This window comes from Phocoena sinus, chromosome 20 (assembly GCF_008692025.1).
Source record: "Phocoena sinus isolate mPhoSin1 chromosome 20, mPhoSin1.pri, whole genome shotgun sequence".
NCBI lineage: Eukaryota > Metazoa > Chordata > Mammalia > Artiodactyla > Phocoenidae > Phocoena > Phocoena sinus.
Genome location: NC_045782.1, coordinates 2715879 through 2740600, shown reverse-complemented (window position 1 = coordinate 2740600; position 24722 = coordinate 2715879). Strand labels below are relative to the sequence as shown.

General features: G+C 38.5%; 1 protein-coding gene across 4 annotated transcripts; it reads left to right on the top strand.

The window, feature by feature from the left end:
• The first annotated feature begins 345 nt into the window (after positions 1-345).
• ZNF624 (zinc finger protein 624) lies at positions 346-24039 on the top strand. 4 transcript variants are annotated; one of them, XM_032616903.1, is made up of 6 exons: positions 346-440; positions 4928-5016; positions 7721-7786; positions 11273-11399; positions 12117-12212; positions 18053-24039. In XM_032616903.1, exons 2-6 carry the CDS (start codon positions 4930-4932, stop codon positions 20275-20277), a joined length of 2601 nt encoding a protein of 866 aa, XP_032472794.1. In that variant the 5' UTR covers positions 346-440; positions 4928-4929; the 3' UTR covers positions 20278-24039. The 4 variants fall into 4 exon arrangements, with proteins under 4 accessions (XP_032472794.1, XP_032472796.1, XP_032472793.1 ...); XM_032616905.1 differs by lacking the exon at positions 346-440 and adding an exon at positions 8044-8131 and having other exon boundaries at positions 4306-5016; XM_032616902.1 differs by lacking the exon at positions 346-440 and having other exon boundaries at positions 4306-5016.
• The last annotated feature ends 683 nt before the right edge of the window (positions 24040-24722 follow it).

Below are 24722 nucleotides of genomic sequence, written 5' to 3'. Positions count from 1 at the left end.
TACGATCTTTCTGTCAAGAAGTTGAATGAGAGGCAGAAGCCTGGACACGCAACTCCCCCGGACCCCAGCGTCTGGGGCTTTAATTAGTTGCAGGAGATTCTCTGTTCTCTCAATGGCTTTCTTTCTTTAGTCACACGGAAGTGTTGCGAGGCAAGGGCTGTGTCATTCTTCTGTGTCGCTAGTGCTAGTGCTTGACACACAGTCGTGGCCTCTCAACCTGAAAGAACTTTTTAGGTCCACGAACTGTCAACGATGCCAATTCAAAGACCCAGGCACAGAGGCGACGAAAGAGCAGAGTGGCGGCGCGGAGGATTCTGGGCGCCGTGGTCCCCGCCGGCTGCGCAGGCGCACTGCCGTCCGCGGCCGCCTGGCCGCCGACGCCATTGCTGGAAGAGTTCCCGCACTGCTCTGCGAGCGCCCTGTCCTCAGGCGGCCGCCAGGTACTCATCGACCCGGGCGACCAGCCGGGGCCCCGCCGCCCCTCCCTCGGCGCTCGGCGCTCGCCTCCCGGCGGCGTCCGGGGCGGGGCCGCTCCCGGCGGAGCCCCAGCCCCCGAGCTGACCCGCCCACCCCAGAGGCCCCTGGGGCCGACCTCCCTCAGAAGGCTGCGGCCTGGCAGCGCTGCGTCGTGGGACCGCGCAGGGTGGGCGCGCCACTAGACCTTCCCCTGTTCCCGGGGGCGCGCCTGCACTGAGGGAGGAGGGGGCCCCAATGGGCCGAGAAGGGCGGTGCGGGAAGCAGGCGGGCTGGAGCAGGGAGAACTTCCATCCTGGGCTCTGCACCCGAGCGGAGGGACTGGGGTTCGATAGCGGCGCTCTGACTGGTGCCCCCCTCTCCTGCCTTTGGGAAATGGAGGCAGCCTTTCCTGCCGGCTCAGCTTCCAAATATGCAACACAGTTTGGGGAGTTTGGGGGTTTTTTTTAGTTTTTTGGGCTGAACCGCGCGGCTTGCAGGACCTCAGCTCCCCGACCAGGGAATCCAACCCCGGCCAGGGCAGTGAAAGCTCCCAGTCCGAACCACTGGACCGCCAGGGAATTCCCGCAGCACAATATTGTTAATTCTAGTCACCGTGCTGTGCATTATAGTCCCAGGACTGGCTTATTTTATACCTGGAAGTTTGTACCTTTTGACCACCTTCACCCATTTTCCCACCTCCTCCCAACCACCAGTCTGTCTCTATGAGTCTCGGGTGTTTTGTTTTTAGGTTCCACATATAAGTGAGATTGCACGTTATTTCTGTGACTTGCTTCACCTAGCATAATGCCCTCAAGGTCCACCCATGTTGTCACAACGGCAGGATTTCCTCCTTATTTGTGGCTAATATTCCACTGTGGACACGTGCCGCTTTTTGTTTATGCATTCGTGCATCAGTGGACACTTAGGTGGCTTCCACGGCTTGGCTGTTGTAAATGATGCTGCAGTAACAGGGGGTGCAGATACCTTTGGGAGTTAGTGTTTTCTATTCCTTCTGATAAATGCCCAGAAGTGGAATTGCTGGAAAATATGGTGGTTATATTTTTAATTTTTGGAGTAATCTCCATACTGTTTTCCATAATGACTGCACCAGTTTACATTCCCACCAGTGGTGCAGAGTGTCCTCTTTGCTCCATGTTTTTGCCAACACTTGTTATGTATTGTCTCTTTGATAATAGCCATACTGACAGGTGTGAGGTGATATTGTGGTTTTGATTTTCATTTCCCTGATGATTAGTGATGTTGAGCACCTGTTCATGTACCTGTTAGCCATCTGTATGTCCTCTTTGGAAAAATATCTATTCATCCCTGCCCATTTTTTACATCAGATTGTTTGCTTTTTTGCTGTTAAGTTGTATGAGTTCTTTTTATGTTTTGGGTATTAACCCCTTATCAGATATATGAGTTGCAAATATTTTCTCTTGTTCTATAGGTTGCCTTTTCATTTTCTGGACTTCCCTTTGCTGTGCAGAAGCTTTAGTTTGATGTCCCACTTGTTTATTTTTGCTTCTGGTGCCTGAGAAGTCATCTCCAAGATCGGTGTCAGGGAGTTTACTGCCTATGTTTTCTTCTAGGAGTTTTATGGTTTCAGACCTTATATTCAATTACTTAATCCATTTGGAGTTAATCTTCGTGTATGGTGTAAGTTAGGGGTCCAGTTTCATTCTTTTGCAGGTCGCTGTCCAGTGTCCCCAACACCATTTATTGAAGAGACAGTTCTTTCCCCATTGTATATTCCTGGCTCCTTTGTTGTAAATTTATGTGTGGGTTTATTTCTGTACTCTATTCTGTTCTATTGATCTGTGTCTTCTTTTTCCAATACCATTACTGTTTTGATTACTCTAGCTTTGTAATATAGTTTGAAATCAGGGAGCATGATGCCTCCAGCCTTGTTCTTATTTCTCAGAATTACCTTGACAATTTGGGGTCTTTTGTGGTTCTATTCAAATTTTAGAATTACTTGTTCTACTTCTGTGAAAAATGCCTTGCAAATTTTAATCATACTGGATCAAATTTGTAGATTGCTTTGAGTAGTATGGACATTTAAACAACATTAGTTCTTCGAATCTATGAGCATGGAATATCTTTCCACTTAATGTCTTTAAGTTTTCAATGTATACCAGCTAATCACTTCTGTGGTTATATTTATTCCTAGGTATTTTATTCTTTTTTTAAGCAATTGTAAATGAGATTGATTTCTTAATTTCTCTCTGTGATAGTTCATTATTAGTGTATAGCAGCACAGCAGATTTTGTATATTGATTTTATATCCTCCAACTTTACTGCGTTTGTTCACTAATTCCTACAGTTTTTGGCAGGATCTGTTAGGGGCTCCTATATATAAAATCATGTCATCTGCAAATAGTGACAATTTTAATTCTTCCTTTCTGATTTGGTTGCATTTTATTTCTTTTTCTCGCCTAATTGCTCTGTCTAGAATTTCCAATAATATGTGGGCTTCCCATAACATATATTATGTTGAGGTACATATCCTCTGTACCCACTTTGTTGAGAGTTTTTATCATAAATGATGTTGAATTTTGTCAAATGCTTTTTCTACCCCTGTTGAGAGGATCATATTATTCTTATCCTGCATGGTGTTAATGTGGTGTGTCACATTTGTTGATTTGCAGATGTTGAACCATCCTTGCATCCCTGAAATAGATCCCGCTTGATCATGGTACATGATCCTTTTAATGCATTGTTGAATTCAGTTTGCTAATATTTTTTGAGGATTTTTGTGTCAGTGTTCATCAAGGATATTGGCCTATAATTTTCTTTTCTTGTAGTACCCTTGCTTGGTTTTGGTATCAGGGTAATGCTGGCTTCATAAAATGAGTCTGGAAGTGTTCTCTTCTATTTTTTGGAAGAGTGTGAGCAGGATTGGTATTTTTTAAACATTTGGTAGAATTCACCAGTGAAGCCATATGGTCCTGGACTTTTGTTCATTGGGAGAGTTTTGATTACTGATTCAGTCTCCGTACTAGTGATCAGTCTGTTAGGTTTTCTGTTTCTTCATGATTCAGGCTTGGTAGGTTGTCTGTTTCTAGGAATTTATCCATTTCTTCTAGGTTGTCCAATTTATTGGAATGATCTATTTTAGATCAGTGTGTCTTAAACTTCAATGTGTGCATATGAATCACCTAGAGATCTTAACAAACGGCTGATTCTGATTCGGTAGTTTCTGGAGTTGCGCCTGAGGTCTTGCATGTGTCACAAGCTCTCTGGTGGTGTTGATGCCACTGGTCTTTATACTTTTGAGCACAGAGCTCTTGGATGTGGATTCTTTTTTTCTTTTTTTCCCCACTGGGCCGGATGTGGATTCTTAATGGAGGCAAATTGTACATATAAGGCAGGGACAGATTCAGCATAATTCAGCCTAGATTCCTTTGGGTCCCAAAAGCTCTACTGGGTAGTAAGAATGTCAAACTGTCTAAGAAACTCTTATTAAAGAGTAGAATTTCACAAGGTTTGGGAAGCTCATTTCTCACTGTGCCACTGCCCTTTATATGCCTTGCAGCATCATTCTGCAACCGTGCACTTGTTAAGAGAATGTTTACTAACCTCAGGCTCTTGTTTTCAAACCAAACTCAGCATCAGCAAGGCCGTAACTTTAACCAAAGACAGAAGGCAGAATCAATGCCTGGGGTATCTGAACAAGATCTCTGCCACCCTGTTTCTCCACAGTGTAAAGCCTTTATTAGGCATATAACTATTTTCAGTATAAAAGAACTACTGCTCAGTGCTTTGTGCATCGGATTCCACTTTCTCTTATATCATTATTGTTATCCCTACTTCCTTTCTATTTGGGTTTGCCTGATATAGAAAAGATAGATAAAGAGCTATTTGAATATGAGATTGAGAGAGGCATGTACAAGACTTCTAATATCTTTTAAGTTTGGAGTTGTGGTGTTCTCTTTACATGGAGCAGAGGCCTGTGGAAGTTTTAGTGAGTTCACTCTTGCGAGGAAGGACGGGAAGAAAGAGATTACTGGATTATTCCACTGTTAGAGGAGGCGGTGGTTGTGGCAAGGGAAGATGGAATTGTTTTCTTTCCCAGCAAGTTGAGGTAGTGGGGCAGGCGTGGCCTGGAACTAGACTGATCTGGGACCCTACACAGCTTGGGTAAAATATCAGTAGTCTAGTTTTCCTAAGCCTCGGTTTCCTCCCCGGTGGAACGGGAATTAGTTTCTATTGGGTGACGTGACGGTCAAGTGAGAAAGTAGTTTCAAAGTTCCTTGTACAATGTCTGATCTGCCAACTGTAACTACATTTCTTGGTATTAAAATCTCAAGCTCTACACTGGTAAGAATCATATTTCCTCGCCGATCGCGCAGGTTAATCTTGTGTTCTTTAGAAAGGTCATACTTATTTGTAATGTCAACGTTTCAACTTGGTAAGTCTGAGATTTCCAAGGCAGGATTGTTTTTCATGGCTTATTTCTCTTTCTTAGATATGTCTTTGCAGGACTCCACTCTTTCCAGAGAGGCGAGCCCAGAGGAAGAGATTATGGCTGCTGTGGTTTTTTCAGTTGGACCTCTGGTAAGTTGGGGTTTCCTCTGCTTCTGACCTGTTGTCCTGCTTTGAGAGCACGACTACTTTTCCTGAAGTCGTGTGACTTGACCTCACCCACACTCTCTTTGGTAACTGAATCAAGTTGTTTGATCCATGAAAATTTGGTTCATCATAGTAAAGCTTGTAATCTATATAGGAAGATTCAGTATGCATATTGAAACAAGTATCAAGACACGTAATCTTGCAGAAAAAATCTGTGCTATCTTTAGATATGATAGGCAGTCTGGAAAATTTACTTATGACGTTAACTTTGTATTGTTCCCAGGAAATTTCAGTTATTTATGGGGTAGTAGAATGGAATATTTTCCAATTGGAAAATTTTGTTTAGGAAATTTTGAACAAAACAATACATGTGCGTACATACACACACCCTTAATTCATAGGGACCATTCCCCTTGTGCCCACTCTTAGTGTTCTCCTCTTTTCTACCCATTAAGAAGTGATCAAGCTTAATAGATGACATGGAGAGAAAGAAGATGTTTAAGACACAGTGCTTGGCTGTAGGGTGCTTACAGTCTCACTGAGGTAAGGCATACAAAAGAAATAGTTACATAATTTATTTAGGTGAATGATAGTTACTGAGCAGTATGATAAAGCTGCTGAGTGCTTTTGTAAGGAAAGAAATGGGATATTAGTATGGGGTGAATCGGTTATGGAAAGCTCATGAGGATGGTTAGATTTAAGCTGGTACCCAATTACAAGTGGGATTTAAATTGTTGTAAATTATTTGTGAGGGTACTTCAGGTGAGAAGGCAAGAGAACAGTGCTCTGAGGCAGAGAACAGTGAGTGAGCCAGTGATTCAGGATGGAAATTTGTGAAAGATAGGACTGGAATTTAGATAATTAAGTTGAATCTTTTCATGTTTCCCTGAAGACATTTAAGTGTATATATGTATGTGTGTGTGTTTGGATGTGTTTGAGGTGGGTATTAATGTGATTAAAGCTGTGTTTTAGAAGTGACTTTTTGAAATAGGAGATTCAGAAGAAAGGTAGTACCAACAAATATAATTTGTTACAGAAATTATCCATAATAACTTGTAGTAGTGATCTTTTATTTTTTGTAGCAAGAATATAAAACATGTAAATAGTTCTTAAGACATACCCTTGAAAAGATAAATGAAAGCCAAAATGTTTCACTTTATCAGTAGATCTAAAGTATTTGTCTAGTATAGGCCAGATCAAACACATCTCTAATTATCAGAGGTTGAGGTTCACATCATCCTGAATTTTTTGGAAGCTGAATATTTGTACTTTTTTTTAAAAATTAACATTTATTTTTGGCTGCGTCGGGTCTTCGTTGCTGTGCACGAGCTTTCTGTAGTTGCAGCGATTGGGGGCTACTCTTCGTTGTGGTGCGTGGGCTTCTCATTGCAGTGGCTTCTCTTGTTGCGGAGCACCGGCTCTAAGCCCGCTGGCTTCAGTAGTTGTGGCTTGCGGGCTCTAGAGCGAAGGCTCAGTAGTTGTGGCGCACCGGCTTAGTTCCTCCGCGGCATGGGGGATCTTCCTGGACCAGGGCTCGAACCTGTGTTCCCTGCATTGGCAGGTGGATTCTTTTTTTTTTTTTTTTTTGCGGTATGCGGGCCTCTCACTGTTGTGGCCTCTCCCGTTGCGGAGCACAGGCTCCGGACGCGCAGGCTCAGCGGCCGTGGCTCACGGGCCCAGCCGCTCCGCGGCATGTGGGATCTTCCCAGACCGGGGCATGAACCCGTGTCCCCTGCATCAGCAGGCGGACTCTCAACCACTGCACCACCAGGGAAGTCCCCTGAATATTTGTACTTTCTAAGGTAAGAACTTGAAAGGAAGAACTAAGATAACATTTTTCTCAATGAAATTTAATAGTTCTGTTACCCATAACTTTTAAAAATCTAAAATCAGTAAGTACTACTAGAAGGTAGAGTAAAATTTCATTTCATTTATGAAATCAGGTCTTTATAGGCATATAGTGTCTAAGATTTGGAAGAAAGCAATGTTGTGAGAGGTCCCTGAAATATTCTCTGAAAGAGTACTGAGACAGGCCCCCCCAACCCCCAGACATGATCTTTCAGTTGTAGAAAACAGATGGTGTTAGTAGGTTTTGAATGTTATTCTTGAGCAAGGTAGATTATTTCTGAGAAACAGATTTCATCCTCATAGGAAAAAGAATTATGTAGCATCTAAGACCCCTTATTATAAGTTTATTTTTGTTTTGATAGGTTATTTGTTAAAAGTCTCCTTTAAAAATTAGGCAGTTGGGCTTCCCTGGTGGCGCAGTGGTTGAGAGTCCGCCTGCCGATGCAGGGGACGCGGGTTCATGTCCCGGTCCGGGAAGATCCCACATGCCGCGGAGCGGCTGGGCCCGTGAGCCATGGCCGCTGAGCCTGCGCATCCGGAGCCTGTGCTCCGCGATGGGAGAGGCCACAACAGTGAGAGGCCCACGTACCGCAAAAAAAAAAAAAAAAAAAAAATTAGGCAGTTGTATCTTTCTCAGTCTTGTGTGTGTCATTGTCTCAAATGAGGTGAAAGAAGATTATGTTTGGATGTTGCTATGGGACCTTAATTTCATCCCTGAATAATACAGTAAGAGAGGTGATCTCATATACACCGCATCCACAGTGGACTGGTGGTGCTTGCTGAGACTGTTGTAGGTAATAGGCAGCCTGTCACTGAGTGATTTTATCCTGTATCCCCTTAGAGTCCTGAAGTTCCCCAGCCAAATGAAGATCTTCACCTTCAGGCAGAAGAACAAGAATTGGTAAAGGTAATACTTGGCATTGTATCTAAGGGGAATGAAGAGACGGCACCTCTTTTACTGCACTAATTCTTAATGTTCCAGCACATTGCAAGTTCACCTTAAGAACCATCTGGCTCATTAGGTGTGGTAACACCAGGGCTGGTAGCATCATTTTGACAGATTTTATTTCTCTCAGTGGTAGCAGCCCTAATTTGACAGATGGTCACATTATAATTCCTAATGATAAAGTATCCTGTATCACATACTTCACTTCTTGCTTGCAGAGCCTCAAGGTAGCCAGAGGTGAGAGCTGAGGGCCTTCTTAGATTTTTCCTGGGGCTTAGCTCCAGATGGGAAAAGAAAACAAACGCAGTAAGTTCATTGTAATTTGAGTTATGTGTGAAGTGATTAACAATATTAACAGTTTATGAACTGTCATTATCTCTCACATTAGCCATGTTTTATTATTAGTAGAATTGTATAAAACATGCTTCACAAACTTTGAGGTCCTAATAAATAAAAAGATTTAAACAATTTGATAAGCATACATATCTGTATGGCAGAAAAACACTCCAGAGGAAATCTGTTTCTTCCGATACAGAGCATACCTTAGCCAAGTACAGTCTAACTTGAGACCTTTGCCTGATTAGTCAGCTAAGTAGGTTCTTAATTTACCAGATCATAGAGTATAGTGCTTATGAGTTTGAATTTTGGAACCAAACTGCCTGGATTTGAATCGAGACTTTGTGTCTTCTGTGAACTTAGGCAAGGCACCTAACCTCTCGATGCCTCACTTTCCTTATCTGTAAATAGCAGCTTCCTTATTGTGAGGATTCAATCATTACATTAAAAGCCTTCATATCAGTACCTGACAAATAATATGAACCATACTTACACAAAAGTAGAGAGAGTAGTTTGATGAATCCCATTGAACCTTCAACACTTAACACCCATGGCAATCATATTTCATCTGTAATACTACCCTCCCTCACTGGTTATGTTGAAGCAAATCCAAGACATTATATAATCTCATCTATAAATATTTCATTATGTATCTATAACAGATTTTTTTAGTTTTAAGTATAATACCATAATTACAGCTAAAAAATGAACAGTAAGCCTTAATATTATCACATATTAATTTGGTATTTGTTTCCCCAGTTGAGTCATATTAGCTGATATTGTCTCTTAGGTCACTTTTGATCTAGAGGTTCCCCCCCCTCTTTTTTTCCCTTTGTAATCATTTATTGAAGAAACCAAGTCATTTGTATTTTAGAGCTGTGATGTCCAATACAGGAGCCACTAGCCACATGTAGCTGTTGAGTACCTGAAATGTGACTAGTTCAAGTTGAGATGTACTGTTAACTTAAAATACACATCATATTTCAAAGACTTAATACAAAAAATAATGTAAATTATCTCATAAATGATTTTTGCATTGATTGCATGTTGAAATTATATTTTGTACATATTAGACTAACTAAAATATATTATTAAAACTAATTTCACCTGTTTCTTTTTTTTTTTTTTTTTAATGTGACTACTAGAAAATTTAAAATTCCATTTGTGACTTGCATTATATTTGTTGGACAGCATTGATTTAGAATTTGTCACAATATGGATTTTATTTATTGCATCCCCATGGGTTTTTTTTAACATACACTTCTGTCTCCTGTATTTCCTTTATATTGTTAGTTAAATCTAGAGGCTTGATCAGATTCAGATTTTGATTTTTAAAAAATTTTTTGGCATTGGTATTTCATATTTCTGGTATCTACTACCAGAAGCTACATAATGCCTCTTTGGTGTGTTAGCAGCCACTGATAATCCTTTAATTCATTAGAGGTAGCAAAGTGGTGATATTCTAATTTTTTCATTCCATGTTCACATATTAGCTGGAGTACTTCCATAAAGAGAAACCTCCCCTCATAAACCATCTGATTACATTTTATTACTGTGCAAACGATATGTATTTTGCATAGGAAAAGAAGGGCAAAGGGTTAATTCTTTCTCTTTATTTACCAGTTTCCAGGCATTCTCCAAAGATGATCAATGAGTATCCTTAGAGTTTTATAGTGAAATCATAATTTTAAATGTATTAGATATTTTTGAAGCCCACTACAGTTATTGTTCTTATGGATGTTCAAATTGTCCCATCTTTGGCCAGTGAGAGCCTCTTGAAGTTGTCTCGCAAGTCTCAGACGTGATCCTAGTACTAGTCTTTGATAGTTTTCTTGCTTTAAAAATTTTTTTTATTTTTTGCGGTATATGGGCCTCTCACTGCTGTGGCCTCTCCCGTTGCGGAGCACAGGCTCCGGATGCGCACGCTCAGCGGCCATGGCTCACTGGCCCAGCCGCTCCACGGCATGTGGGATCTTCCCGGACCGGGGCACGAACCCGTGTCCCCTGCATCGGCAGGTTGACTCTCAACCACTGCGCCACCAGGGAAGCCCCCTTGCTTTTTATTTTGACAGAAAGTTCCAAGCCCTGGTTTTTTGTAGCAGAAAGTAATCTGTAGGGGCCACGGTCTAGCCTGCATAATGGTACCTTTTTGGTTATTGTTTCTAGACCTATTGAATGGACGGAGATAGGAAGTATGTGGCCTGTTTTCCTTAAAATACTTCATGAGTGTATACCGATATTTCCCATGCAATTTTGGATTGTACATAATCTCATTGTACATAATCTCATTGATATTACATTTATATCTTCTTTCTCCCATGTCAAATTTATTAGTTCTCAGTGATATCAATACTGATTTGCTTTATCCAACACTACACATGCAACAGTTACAAAATAACATTTCCATCACTGCCACCAACAATAATGGTTAGTTACTGAAAATGTGTTGTTTAGTTTTTTACAGTTCTTTTTCTCGTCAGGATATATCTCACAAGAGATATACAGAAAAATTACTATGTTTTAAAGATACTCAAAATAGTTCCTCTCTGATGAATGTGTATTCTACCAGCTGGTTTCATTTTACTTTTAATATTTAGAAATTGCTTTTTTATTTAGTTTTTCTTTTATAATAATATATTTACATGGTTCAAAAGTCAAATCTAAAAAACAAGAAATATTCAAGGGAATCTAGCTTCTATTCCAGTCCTCTTCACTCTGTTTCCCCCTTCCTCCAATAGATAACCAACCATTAAAACAATTTTGTGGCTCATCCTTTGATTTTTTTTACAAGCATATATACATATATTTTATATCCTGACCAGAGAAGCTCCCCAAAGTCCCACAATTTCTTATTTTTCTTTCTCAGATAGATAGCTTATAATATTCTGTATCTACAATCTGAATGATAAACTGTGTCTTTTATTAAGCCATATTTCATAGAATAGAACTGAAAAAGAGTTGATATTATACATAAGGCAGGATTTTGAGGGAGGAAAGATGATTTGGCTGGAAACTACTAGTTTTCTAGTTTTCTTCCCCAGTTTTGTATGTATTAATCTGCCTAATAGGTCTAACTGTACAGTCCCTGAGTGATCTCTGTATTTATTTTAGGAATCAGTGACATTTAAAGATGTGGCTATAGACTTCACATTGGAAGAGTGGAGGCTGATGGACCCTACACAGAGGAAGCTGCACAAGGATGTGATGCTAGAGAATTATAGGAATCTTGTCTCCTTGGGTAAGGGTAACCTCCAGGTTTATGTATCTGCCCACTGGACCAGGTTTACTGAAGATACAGACCCTCTAAAGTACTTAACTGAATTTTGGGTTAGAATTTAAGCATTAAAATCTCATAATCTTAGGGGCATATTGTTGGGAGTTATGCTATCTCTTGCTCTTAGTGGTTCGCCCATTGTAGAGTAAGAAATACATATTTCATTGGAATCTTGGAGATTATTGACAGTCCCTCCTATTTAGGACTGTTTTTTCTAGTCACTTCCATAAGACTTATCAGTGCCTCTAGAAAGAAAGGAACAAATATGTCTATTTTCTTTCTAAACTGAGGTTATCCCCAAACCTGGGATCACCATATTGAGCTTCTTTGAGGTACCTTGGTAATTCTCTACAACACTGCTGTACAGTAGAGTGTTCTCCTGTGATGGGAATGTTTTGTATTTGTGCTTTCCAGTGTAGCAGGCTCTACACTGTGGCTGTTGAGAATTTGAAATGTGGCTAGTGCAACTGAAGAACTGAATTTTAAATTTTATACAATTTTAACTAACTTAAATTCAGAATTAAATATCCGTAGGTGGCTATTGTCAGCTGCATTGGACAGTGCACCCCTAAAACTTCTTGTAGTAACCACTCTGCACAGAAGATCAGGAGCTGAGACTGAATTTGGCCCTAGTTCTTGCTCACAGGCACAATCAAATCCTATTCATTTTTCTCTGAACAGGGCTTGCAGTTTCCAAACCAGACATGATATCTCATTTGGAGGATGGAAAAGGACCATGGGTGGTAGTGAGAGAAACTTCAAAAACCCCCTATTCAGGTGAGTTAATAAGAACCAGGAGGATGGGATTTCTTTGAAGTCAGTAGGTCATGGATGGAGCAGAACATCTGAAATATTTTGGGAGGTATCTTTGCTCAAAGCTATCTCAAAGGAAAAGAATCTCCCCCTCTCTTCCTCTCTCCCTACACCTCCCTCCCTCCCTCCCTCCTGCCTTCCCTCCCTCTCTCCCTCTGTTTCCCTCTCCTTTTCCCTCTCCTGCCATCTCTGCCCTCTACTTCTAGTTCCCATCACATCCTACTTTACTTTCTTGGGAACATGATTTTCATAATTGTTCCTTCCTTCAAACATGCATAAAATATCCCTTTCAGTCTGTCTTCTCCATTTAACCTTACACTTTTCTCATTTGTTTAACCATTATTTGATATCCCTTCCTTCATTAACTTTCTTGAAAGTGCTTTCTTAAGGATCACCACTGATTTCTTTTAAGCTAAACCCATTGACTAATTATTTAACTTTCTTCACTTGCATGCCTGCTGAAACTTCAGAGGAACCCTCCTACTGTCCTCCAGAATCTTAACTAATTGAGAATACAAACAGTAAATCAGTTGAGAATCAAAATACAGTATTTATCTATTTAACCAATATCTATTAATATTAAACAATCAATATTTAATACTTATCTGTATACTGTGAACTGAGTTAAGTACTATGTCTACAGCAGTAAGATGGACCAGGTCCCTTCTCTCATGAAGATTAAATTTTAAGAAATAGATAATTGACAAGTAAATAAACAAAAGCACGCTAAATAATGGTCATAATAACTTAGCCATGAGGATACGAAAGAGTAACTTGGATGGGGATGAGGGTGCCTCCTTCAGATAGTGTGGTCGGGGAAGGCTTCTGAGGAGGTGACACTTGAAGAGTCAGAAGAAGCCAGCCAAGGCAAGAGGAGAAGAAGAGCATTCCAGGCAGCAGAACGTAATGTACTGAGTTCTAGAAATCTGAGGAAGCTGCCTGACTGAAGCATAAGGAGAGGGAGACTGGTACAGAATAAGATAGACAGTAGACTGCCTATTTAGGACTCTGTGGACCATGGTAAGGCGAGTGGATTTTAATCAAAGTGAGTGTGAAGGCACTGAAAGGTTTTAATCAAGGATCTTTGGGAAATAACCCTGTTGATGGAAATTGAACTTAAGGGCATAAAGCAGGTAATAGTAAAGGGGTAGTTAAAATAGCCTAGGCAGGGATGTCCCTGGAGGCGCAGTGGTTATGAATCCACCTGCCAATGCAGGGGACACGGGTTCAAGCCCTGGTCCAGGAAGATCCCACATGCCGTGGAGCAACTAAGCCTGTGAGCCACAACTACTGAGCCATGTGCCACAACTACTGAAGCCTGCACGCCTAGAGCCTGTGCTCCGCAACAAGAGAAGCCACCACAATGAGAAGCCCGCGCACCGCAACGAAGAGTGGCCCCCACTCGCTGCAACTAGAGAAAGCCCACGCCACAACAAATACCCAACACAGCCAAAAAACATTTTTTTAGTTAAAAAACTTAAAAAATAGTCTAGGCAAGAGACTACAGTAACTTTGATCAGGGTGATGGTGGAGATGGAAAGGAATAATGGATTCTAGATCATTTGCATATTTTATTGTGATGCCATCCATAACTTGCACATGTGTTACATATATTATTTTTATATCTGATATTATATATGTATTTTTAGAGAGTGAGTGAAAGGTAGACATTGGAGATAGTTTCGATGGCTCTCTAGAGAAAGCCCCCCTCCATATGAAGAGGGAAGGAGAAATGGGGCAGTGGCTGGAAGAAAGAAGGAATAAAAAAAGAAAACTTTTATTTTTGAGATGGAAGCTTTTCTGACGTGCTTAAGTGCTGGTAGGAATGATGTTCCAGTGGAGAGGGAGAAATTGATGTTGCAAGACAAAGGTAGGGTCACTGAAGAACTAAAGTGTCTGAGAAAGTGAAAAGGGATAAAATCACGAATGGAAAAGGAGATTTACCCTTGATAGGCAGGGAGGCCACCTCTTCTGCAGTAACACTAGGCAGGATGGAGAAGATGGGAGCAGATATAGGTCAACTGGTGGTGAGAAGATTGAGACATACTATGATGATAGCTTCTTTATTCTCAATAAAATACAAAGCAAGGCCATCAGCTTACAGTGAGGACAAGAAAGAGCTGTGAGGGACTTCCCTGGTGGCACAGTGGATAAGACAGTACGTTCCCAACGCAGGGGGCCCGGGTTCGATCCCTGGTCAGGGAACTAGAGCCCACATGCATGCCGCAACTAAGACCCAGTGCAACCAAATAAGTAAGTAAATAAATATTTTAAAAAGAAAAAGAGTTGTGAGAGAGAGGAAGTTAGAAATATCATGGAATTCACCAGGGAAACCATGTTGGCCTAAAGTTTATTGAGGAAGGTGTTTAATTACAGCTTCTATTACTTTTGTAGTTGTAGGACTATTCATATTTTCTATTTCTTTTGTTTCAGTTTAATAAGTTGTGTTTGTCTAGGAATTGATCTACTTAATATAAAATTTAAATTTAGGGGCATACTATCCTCTGTTTATCTTTTAAATGACTATTTGGATCTGAAGGGATGTCTCCTTTTTCATTCCTGGTACTAAATTTTTTGTCTTCTCTCTTTTATCTTAAACAGTCTTGCTAGGATTTATCAATCTTATTTGGATTTTAAAAAATAAATTTTAATCCTTGCTACTGTGTCTTTGATTTCTGTTTCATTACTTTCTTCTCTTTCATTATTTTTACCTTCTTAGGGTTTAATTTGCTGATCTTTTCTGACTTCTTGAGTTGGACACATTGATTTTAGCCATTCTTTTTTGCTAATGTATTTAAGGCTGTCAAGGCTACCATACTGTTTTTTTTTTTTTTTTTTTTGCGGTACGCGGGCCTCTCACTGTTGTGGCCTCTCCCGTTGCGGAGCACAGGCTCTGGACGCGCAGGCTCAGCGGCCATGGCTCACGGGCCCAGCCGCTCTGCGGCATGTGGAATCTTCCCGGACCGGGGCACGAACCCGTGTCCCCTGCATCGGCAGGTGGACTCTCAACCACTGGGCCACCAGGGAAGCCCTGCCATACTTTTTTTATGTAACACCTTCATAATTATTGAGTTCAAAGTATTTGATCATTTCCATTGTGATGTCTTTGGCCCTCAGGTTATTTGGAGGTATTTTCCTTAATTTTGTACCATATGGGGATTTTCTAATAATCTTATTTTAAGTTCTACTGTGGTCAGAAAACATTCTCTGTATGATTTCAGTCTTTGCAGGTTTCTTGAAATTTGCTTTGCCACCTGGCCAATTTTTGTAAATATTCTGTGTGCACTTGGAAAAATGTGTAGTATATAGGTACTGAGTGCTGTTCTAGATATGTCAGGTTTGTTAATTATGTTGCTGAAATCTATCTTCTTGCTGATTGTCAGCTTATTCTATCAGTTACTGAGAAATATTTTTTTTAAGTCTCCCACTGTGAGTATAGATCTGTCTGTGTCTTAGTTTTTTAATTTTTGCTTTATGTATTTTGAAGCTGTGTTCTTAGGTAAAAACAAAGTTAGAATTGTTATATCTTTCTGGTAAATTGGATATTTTATCATTATGAAGTGTCTTCTTTATCTTTGTTAATTGTTTTTGCCCTGAAGTCTATTTTGCCTGATACTAATATTACTATAGCATCATTCTTTTTATTGTATATATGATATATCTTTTTTTATCTGCTTACTGTCATCTTTTATGTATCTTTGTATTTTATTTCTCTTATAATTGTATTTTGTTAATTTTTATTTTAACTAATCCGACAATCTGTTTCTTCTGGAGTTTTTAATCCATTTGTACATAATACAATTATATAATGTTTAAATCTACCCTCTAACTGTGAGAGTATCTTGCCTTTTCTATATTCATTTTCTTCCCATTCATGCCTTCCTTTTGATTTATCATCTTTTATTTTTCTATTCCCCTTGTAATCAGTTGTTAATTATAAATTTTTAAGTTATTTGTTTAGTGGTTACAGATTTTCCCAAACAGTACAAGAATCTTGAACAGCTTATTCAGTTTAACCTCAATTATACATTATTGAAGTTATGTATTTTAATTCTATATATGTCAAATCTCATTATTAATTTGTATGCAGTCAATATTCATTCAGATTTACCGATGTTTCCCTTCTCTTTCTCTTCATTCTTTTCTTCATTTCTGAACTTTTACCTAGGATTATTTTTCTTCTACTTAAAGAATGCCCTTTAATATTCTCCTTTATTCAGATCTGCTGGTGTTATATTCTCTCCATTTTTCTTTTTGCCTAAAAAAAATTCCTGTCACCTTAATTGAATTGGACATTTAAATGAGCTGGGTTTTAGTCCTTGGGTTCTAGAGTTTTCTTTTTTGGTGGCCCTGAATTCAAATCTTTGTCTAGCCCTGTGAATCCATTGAAAGTTCTGGCTTACCTTGAGTTTTAAAGTCATAAAGCCATTTTACTAACCCCAGAAGATTTTGGTTCAATTTTTAAAAAACATTTAGATATGATTACCTGGAAATAAATTAGAAACTTATAAGAAGTTTAAAAGTGTTTTAAAAAGTAAAATATTAAGTTCACATATACAAACAAATTGTTAGACCACCACCCCCCAGTATAATTGTTTAAGAAAATTTTGAAACTGTCAGAAATGTTCTAAAGACCCGTAAAAAGGTTGCAAAACTACCCTTGATAATAGTAATTATCACTATTTGTAATATTCACAACTGTATTAATTTTGACTAACTTGTTCAACCTACTTTCTGAAAACTCAAAGTGTCTTCTTCCACAAATGTTCTATAAAAAGTTACATATAGAAAAGGATATTTTTTAAAAGGAATGTGTGTATATATATATATGTAAATGTATAACTGAATCACTTTGCTGTACAGCAGTAATTAACAACATTGTAAATCAACTATACTTCAATATAAATAAATAAATTTTGTTAAATAAAAAATAATTTACTAAATCAAAAGAAAAAAAAGGTACATATAAAGACTTGAAAAAGCTATTCTGACAGGGAAATTTGAGAAAGTCTTCACAAAAAAGCTACTGAACAGGGCTTCCCTGGTGGCACAGTGGTTAAGGATCCGCCTGCCAAAGCAGGGGACACAGGTTCAAGCCTTGGTCCTGGAAGATCCCACATGCCACAGAACAACTAAGCCTGTGCACCACAACTACTGAGCCTGCGCTCTAGAGTCCGTGAGCCACAACTGTTGAGCCCACGTGCCACAACTACTGAAACCCATGCACCCAGAGCCCATGCTCCGCAACAAGAGAAGCCACCGCAGTGAGAAGCCTGCAAACTGCAACGAAGAGTAGCTCCCACTCGCCGCAACTAGAGAAAACCCGTGCACATCAGCAAAGACCCAATGCAGCCAAAAATAAATAAAATAAAATAAATTTTTAAAAAGTAGTGAACAAATAATGAGAACAAGTAGAAAGTATTATTTAGGGTGAATGTCTGGTTTGTGGAGTAAGTGGAAAGCAAGGAAGTAGTTACAATTTAGGAAGAATGCTCTCTAAAGAATTTGACTCTAAAACGAATGAGAAAAGGAGGAAATATTTGAGAAACTTGGATTGTAGAAGGGTTACCACAAATGAATTTTTTTTAATAGGATAAAAACTACTTGAATTTACTGCTTTGGTTCTTTGCTCAATCAGCCTTCCTTAACGCAATCTCCTCCTTCCTAGAAAAAAGGGCAATTTGCAAGCAGTTAAAAACATATATTCATTATCAATTCAAGCTTCCCTTTTGTTTTCCTGTTTAGTGTGATGTCCTCAATCTAGGAAATAGAAGTCATTTGATTTCTCTCTTTTTTCCTCCCAGAGTTGGAGACCAAACCTACAACCAAGAATGCTCTACCAACAGAGAATATTTCTGAAGAATGTTTGTCACAGGAGACCGTAGTAGAGAAACTCATTGAGAATGGTCTATGGGACACCAAAATGGGAGGATTATGGAAATGGAGTGACAGGATATTGAGATTGCAAGATAGTCAAGAAAGTCATTTGAGTCAAAGAATAGTTAAACACAAGAAAATTCCCACTCTTCAAAAAGGCTTTAGATTTGGATCTGTTCTTTTTCCAGAACCAGGAGTTATCACAGAAGAGCCCCACAGCAAATACCAAACACATGAGGAAAATTTTACAGAGAATTTAGATTTGATTACAGATACCCATCTGGGGAAGAAAATGTGCAAGGATACAGAAGGCAACAAAGTCATAAGCCCTGCTTCAGAACTCACTTTAGAGAAAAAAAACAATAATAAAGAAAAACCCTATAAATGTAGTACATGTGAAAAGGCCTTCCGTTATAGGTCATTACTCATTCAACATCAGAGAACTCACACTAAAGAAAAACCTTATGAATGTAATGAATGTGGGAAAATGTTCAGCCAGCCTTCATATCTTAGTCAACATAAAAAAATTCACACTGGAGAAAAGCCCTATAAATGTAATGAATGTGGAAAGGCCTTCATTGCTTCTTCATCCCTTATGGTGCATCAGAGAATTCATACTAAGGAGAAACCTTATCAGTGCAATGTCTGTGGAAAATCTTTCAGCCAGTGTGCCCGCCTTAATCAACACCAGAGAATGCAAACTGGAGAGAAGCCCTATAAATGTAGTGAATGTGGGAAAGCTTTTGGTGATAAATCAAAACTTGCAAGACATCAGGAAACTCACAATGGAGAAAAACCCTACAAATGTAATGATTGTGGGAAAGCCTTTAGGAATAAGTCATATCTTAGTGTACATCAGAAGACCCATACTGAAGAGAAACCATATAAATGCATTGAGTGTGGGAAATCTTTCAAGAATACCACAATCTTTAATGTTCATCAGAGAATTCATACTGGAGAGAAACCCTTTAGATGTAATGAGTGTGGAAAAGCCTATAGAAGTAATTCAAGCCTTATTGTACATATAAGAACTCATACTGGGGAAAAACCCTATGAATGTAATGAATGTGGGAAAGCATTCAATCGTATAGCAAATTTCACAGAACATCAGAGGATTCATACAGGAGAAAAACCCTATAAATGTAACGAATGTGGGAAAGCATTCATCAATTATTCATGCCTTACTGTACACCACAGAATGCATACAGGAGAGAAACCTTATAAATGTAATGAATGTGGAAAGGCCTTCATGCGTTCTTCATCTCTAATTATACATCAGCGAATTCATACAGAGGAGAAACCTTATCTCTGTAATGAATGTGGGGAATCTTTCAGAATAAAATCACACTTAACTGTACATCAGAGGATTCATACTGGAGAGAAACCATATAAATGTACTGACTGTGAGAGGGCATTTACCAAGATGGTAAATCTCAAGGAGCACCAGAAAATTCATACTGGTGTGAAACCCTACAACTGCTATGATTGTGGAAAATCCTTCAGAACTAAGTCATACCTTATTGTACATCAAAGAACCCATACTGGAGAAAAACCATATAAGTGTAATGAATGTGAGAAAGCTTTCACTAATACATCACAGCTTACTGTGCATCAAAGAAGGCATACTGGAGAAAAACCCTATAAATGTAATGAGTGTGGGAAGGTTTTCACAAGTAACTCAGGCTTTAATACCCACCAAAGGACACATACCGGGGAGAAACCATTTAAATGTAATGACTGTGGCAAAGCATTTAGCCAGATGGTACACGTCACAGAACATCAGAAAATCCATAGTGGAGAGAAACCCTATAAATGTGATGTCTGTGGAAAAGCCTTCAGGAGAGGTTCATACCTTACAGTGCATTGGAGAACACATACTGGAGAAAAGCCCTATACATGTAAGGAATGTGGGAAAGGTTGTATTACTCTATCACAGCTAACTCTACATCAGAGAATTCATACTGGGGAGAGGCCCTATAGATGTGAAGAATGTGGAAAAGCCTTCAGAACTAACTCAGACTTCACTGTACATCTGAGGATGCACACTGGAGAAAAACCCTATAAATGTAGTGAGTGTGGAAAAGCCTTTAGGAGTAGCTCAAGCCTTACTGTACATCAAAGAATACATAAGAGAGAAGCTCAATTAATATAGAGGACAGAAAATTATCATCCAGATATGACAAGAATCTTATAAACTGTATATTTTATGAATGTGGGAAAATGTTCAGGAGCAATTTGCCAGAAAGTACACACTCCATAAATATAAGAATGTAGAAAAGCAATTGGTCATATTAAATCTTAGAAGTTATAAGAAAATTCATAATAAAAAGGGCAAATGAAAGCCTTCATCCAAATTTCATATTTTATTCATTTAACAAATTATCTTTGATGAATTGCCTTTTTTTTGTTGGTTTTCTTATTGGTTTATATTTCTTATAAATCTGGAGGTGCTCTTAATATATTTGAGATATTAATCATTTGACATATGTGTTGCAAATGTTTTTCTTAACCTAGTATTTGTATTTTTTTATGTAGTAAAAGATTTTTAAGTCTTTAATTTTTCATAGTAAAATATTTACATCTTTTCCTTTTTATATTCTTTATTTACTCTTTTAGCAATCCCCAGGTTATATATAGTCTCCTAAATTTGTTTCTAATATTCTGATAATTTTATTTTTTACATTGAAGTTTTAATCCATCTGGACTAGATGGCTCTTCATAGAAGAACAACTCCAAATGCATTAACCTATGAAAATATTATGAACCTAAATAAACAATACTCAGGGAAACGCAAATTGAAACAACCAATGATATGTTACTTCCACTTCATGGAGTTGGCAAAAATTAAGAGATCTTTTGCTAGTGGAGTTTGGCAAACCATATACTCTTACCAAATGGTTATATCAACTTATATTTCCACCAGCAATCCAGCGGTATATATTTTTTTAATTAAGTAAAATTTTAAAAGCACTTTGACCCAGCGGTCTCACTTTTGGGGAATCTGCCCCACAGAAATAATAGCATCAGTGCAAAAGCATATGTATAAATAAGGATGTTTATTAAAGTATTGTTTGTAGAGACAAAGAAGAAACCCAACTGGAGACAAAGTGAATGCCAATTAATAGGGGAATGGGTGAATAAATTGTGATATAGCCATACCATGGAAACGTATGAGAGTAATTTTTTAAATGAGTTATAGCTACACTAGTTGACTTCAAGGTATTTCCACAATTTTTTGATAAGTATTTGCTTTATTACAGAGATGTATATGTACAAGATTTCATTTTTGTTAAAGTAATGGTCACATGCATTTATGTATGCATATATGTGTGCATGTGATTAGATGAGCATGGAAACAAGTATGGAAGAATATACATCAGGCTGTTAATATTGGTTACCTTGAAGGGAGGGAGAAAAGGAGAAGCAGTGATATAAGTGGGGGGGGAAAACTAGGAAAATAGAAAAATGTAAATGCAGTATGTATGGTATGAAACTATGTATTTGTGTGAACTTTTGATAGCCATGAATGAAGGGATAGTCTCCAAAAAGTTAATGACAGTTGTTTTAGATTTGTTGCAGAATCCAGTGTTTTTTGTTTGTTTTACCTCTCTCTGCTTTTCTGTATTTCTCAGTTTTTCTTTCCAATGAGCATGTAATATTTATATAAACATGAAAAACCTATTTTTCTTGTGAAGCTAATTTACTAGACACCTGTGATAGCCCAGGAATTACCCTAGGTGCTGGATATACCTTGGCAGGGCAGGAGTGGTCATGGATCTAAGAGCATGGAAACTGGTCTTGGTACCACCTAGATTCCAAAGAAGTTTTCCAGCACTTCAGGACCCCCCCCCGCACCCTCTCAGTTTCATTTGGAGGAGGTAATAGAAATTTCAGGTAGATGAAAAACATATCCGAGAATATCTGGAACTTGTGTCCAGGTTATAGACCAGAAGACTTACAAGCTTCAGAGACAAGTTCCACTTTCAGCATGGCACCAAAGGAAAGATCACAGTGGTGTAAAGGTCTGTGTACAGCCCCACAGAACACTGTGTGATGGAGTATAGAGAGGGAAACAGCCAAGAACTCCAAAGTCCATGTATAAAAGCTTGGAAGTTCTGGAAATACTAAGAGAGTCCTGGAGTCAAAATGGGAACCCAGAGGCTGTGACCCTGGTACTGGAAGGCCCTAAGAGACCGTGGACCTAACATCTGAAAAGGACAAGGCATGTAGAGCTACACTTCAGTGGAAACTGAAGGAAAGAAAATCAAATACTTCTCCCACAATGCTAGGATAAGTCTTTAATATTGGGAAGGGGATATTGGGTGACTGATGTGAGCTGTCTCCCATTTTAAAATGAATAATTTGACATTGTGGTTGAAATGACTATTTCTGATTGAATTATAATAGTGAAATTTATTAACTATTACCAGGAGATGTGTCTACTTTGGACAAAATGTACCACTTTCTGATTGGAAAGTTTAAGGGTCTGACCTTGAAATACTATCCTTGAGAAACTCTATTGTCAAACAGTCTACATGACTTGATGTCAACTTTTTTGGCTGCTCGTATCTACCTTCAAACCCTCACCACACCTAAACCCCGTCACCCTTCCCTGCCTTAGAAGGTAGAAGAGGAGTAAGGTCAGCAGGTTCAAGTGACGTAAGAACTGAAAGGTGTCCATCAGGTTAGGGGATGGAGATGATACAGGGCACCTTTACTAGAGCAGTTTCCATGAACTGCTAAGGTGCCAAAGCCTGGTTCCAGTGTGTAGTGGTATCTCACTATAGGTTTAATATCATTTCCTTACTCTCTACTGATGTTGAGTCCCCTTTTAGGTGTTTATTGGCTTTTGGAATATCCTTTTTTGAGAAGTGCCTGTTCAAGACTTTTGCCCATTTTTATTGATAACTCTTTCTGTTTATTTGTAGGATTCTTTATATATTCTGGGTACAAGGTATTTTTTAGATATTTGTATTACAAATATCTACTCATCAGCATCTTGCCTTTTCACTCTCTAAATGTTGTCTTTTGATGGACAGAAGTCTTTAACTTTGATGAATAATTCAACAATCTTTTCTTTTATGATCACTGCTTTTTTGTGCCTAGTTTAAGAAATATTTTCCTAACCCAAAGTCATAGGATATTTTCCTACATTTACTTCTGCATAGCTACTGTTTTACTTTTCAGTTTTAGGCTACAATCCATCTGATATTTTTATATGGTGTGGAGTAGAGGTCAATTTAATATTTTCCATGCAAATACACAATTTATTCAACATCATTTGTTGAAAAGACCATCTTTTCCCCTCCCCCTTGGGTACCCTTGTGATAAGTCAGATGGTCAGATTATGTGAGGGAGTCTATTTCTAGATTATCTATTCTGACTCATTGTTCTGTTGAATACCAAATATTTTTAGTGAAAACAGGTTGATAGTAAACCTTGGCATCTGGTGGTATATGTCTTCTAATTTTGTTCTTCTTATTCAAAATTGTCACTGTAATTCTATGTTCTTGGCATTTTCATATGCATTTTAGAATGATTATTTTTTCAGTTACTCCACCATAAAAAGTAGGGATTTCAATGGATATTACATCACATATATAGATTAATTTTGGAAGAATGGGTACCTTAACAATATTGAGACATCCAATTTATGAGCAGGCCATACCTTTTCATTTATACACATCTTTTAATTTTAGTAATTTTTGTATTTTTTCAATAAAATTTTGAATATTTTGTAAGGTTATTATATATTTGATGTTTTGGTGATTCTATAAAGGTTATTATCTTAATTTCATTTTCTGACTTGCTAATATATATAATACATAACTATATATAATATATTAAATATATAATATGTAATAAGTAATGATATGTATAATAGATTTTTTTAAACTGACCTTATATCCAGTGACCTTCCTAAAATTCACTTGTTAATTATAATAGTTTGTTCATTCTTTTGGACTTTCTACATACACAATATGTCACCTGTGATAAAGTAAAGTCTTTCTTACCTCACCCTTTCCAACATTTATGCCATTTTTTTCTTGCTTTATTGCACTGGCTAGGACCTTCAAAAGTAAAGATTGTAGGCATCCTTGCCTTTTTCCCAGAATTTAAAGGAAAATCCTAAACATTCCATTAAAAATGATATGAGGTATAAATTTGTAGATAATCTCTATCAGATTAAGAGAATTCTCCTCAAATCCTAGTTTGCTGAGATTTCTTATCATGGACAGGTATTGAATTTCATCAGATACGTAGTTTGTAGCTATTGAGATGACTGTTTGGTTTTTCTCATCCTGTTAATGTGGTTGAATTATGCGGATTGATTTTTTTATTTTAAAAATTGTGGTAAAATACACATAACATAAGATTTACCATCTGAACCTTTTTTTTTTTTTTTTTTTTTTTTTTTGCGGTACGCGGGCCTCTCACTGTTGCAGCATCTCCCGTTGCAGAGCACAGGCTCCAGACGCGCAGGCTCAGTGGCCATGGCTCACGGGCCCAGCCGCTCTGCAGCATGTGGGATCTTCCCGGACCGGGGCACGAATCCGTGTCCCCTGCATCGGCAGGTGGACTCTCAACCACTGCGCC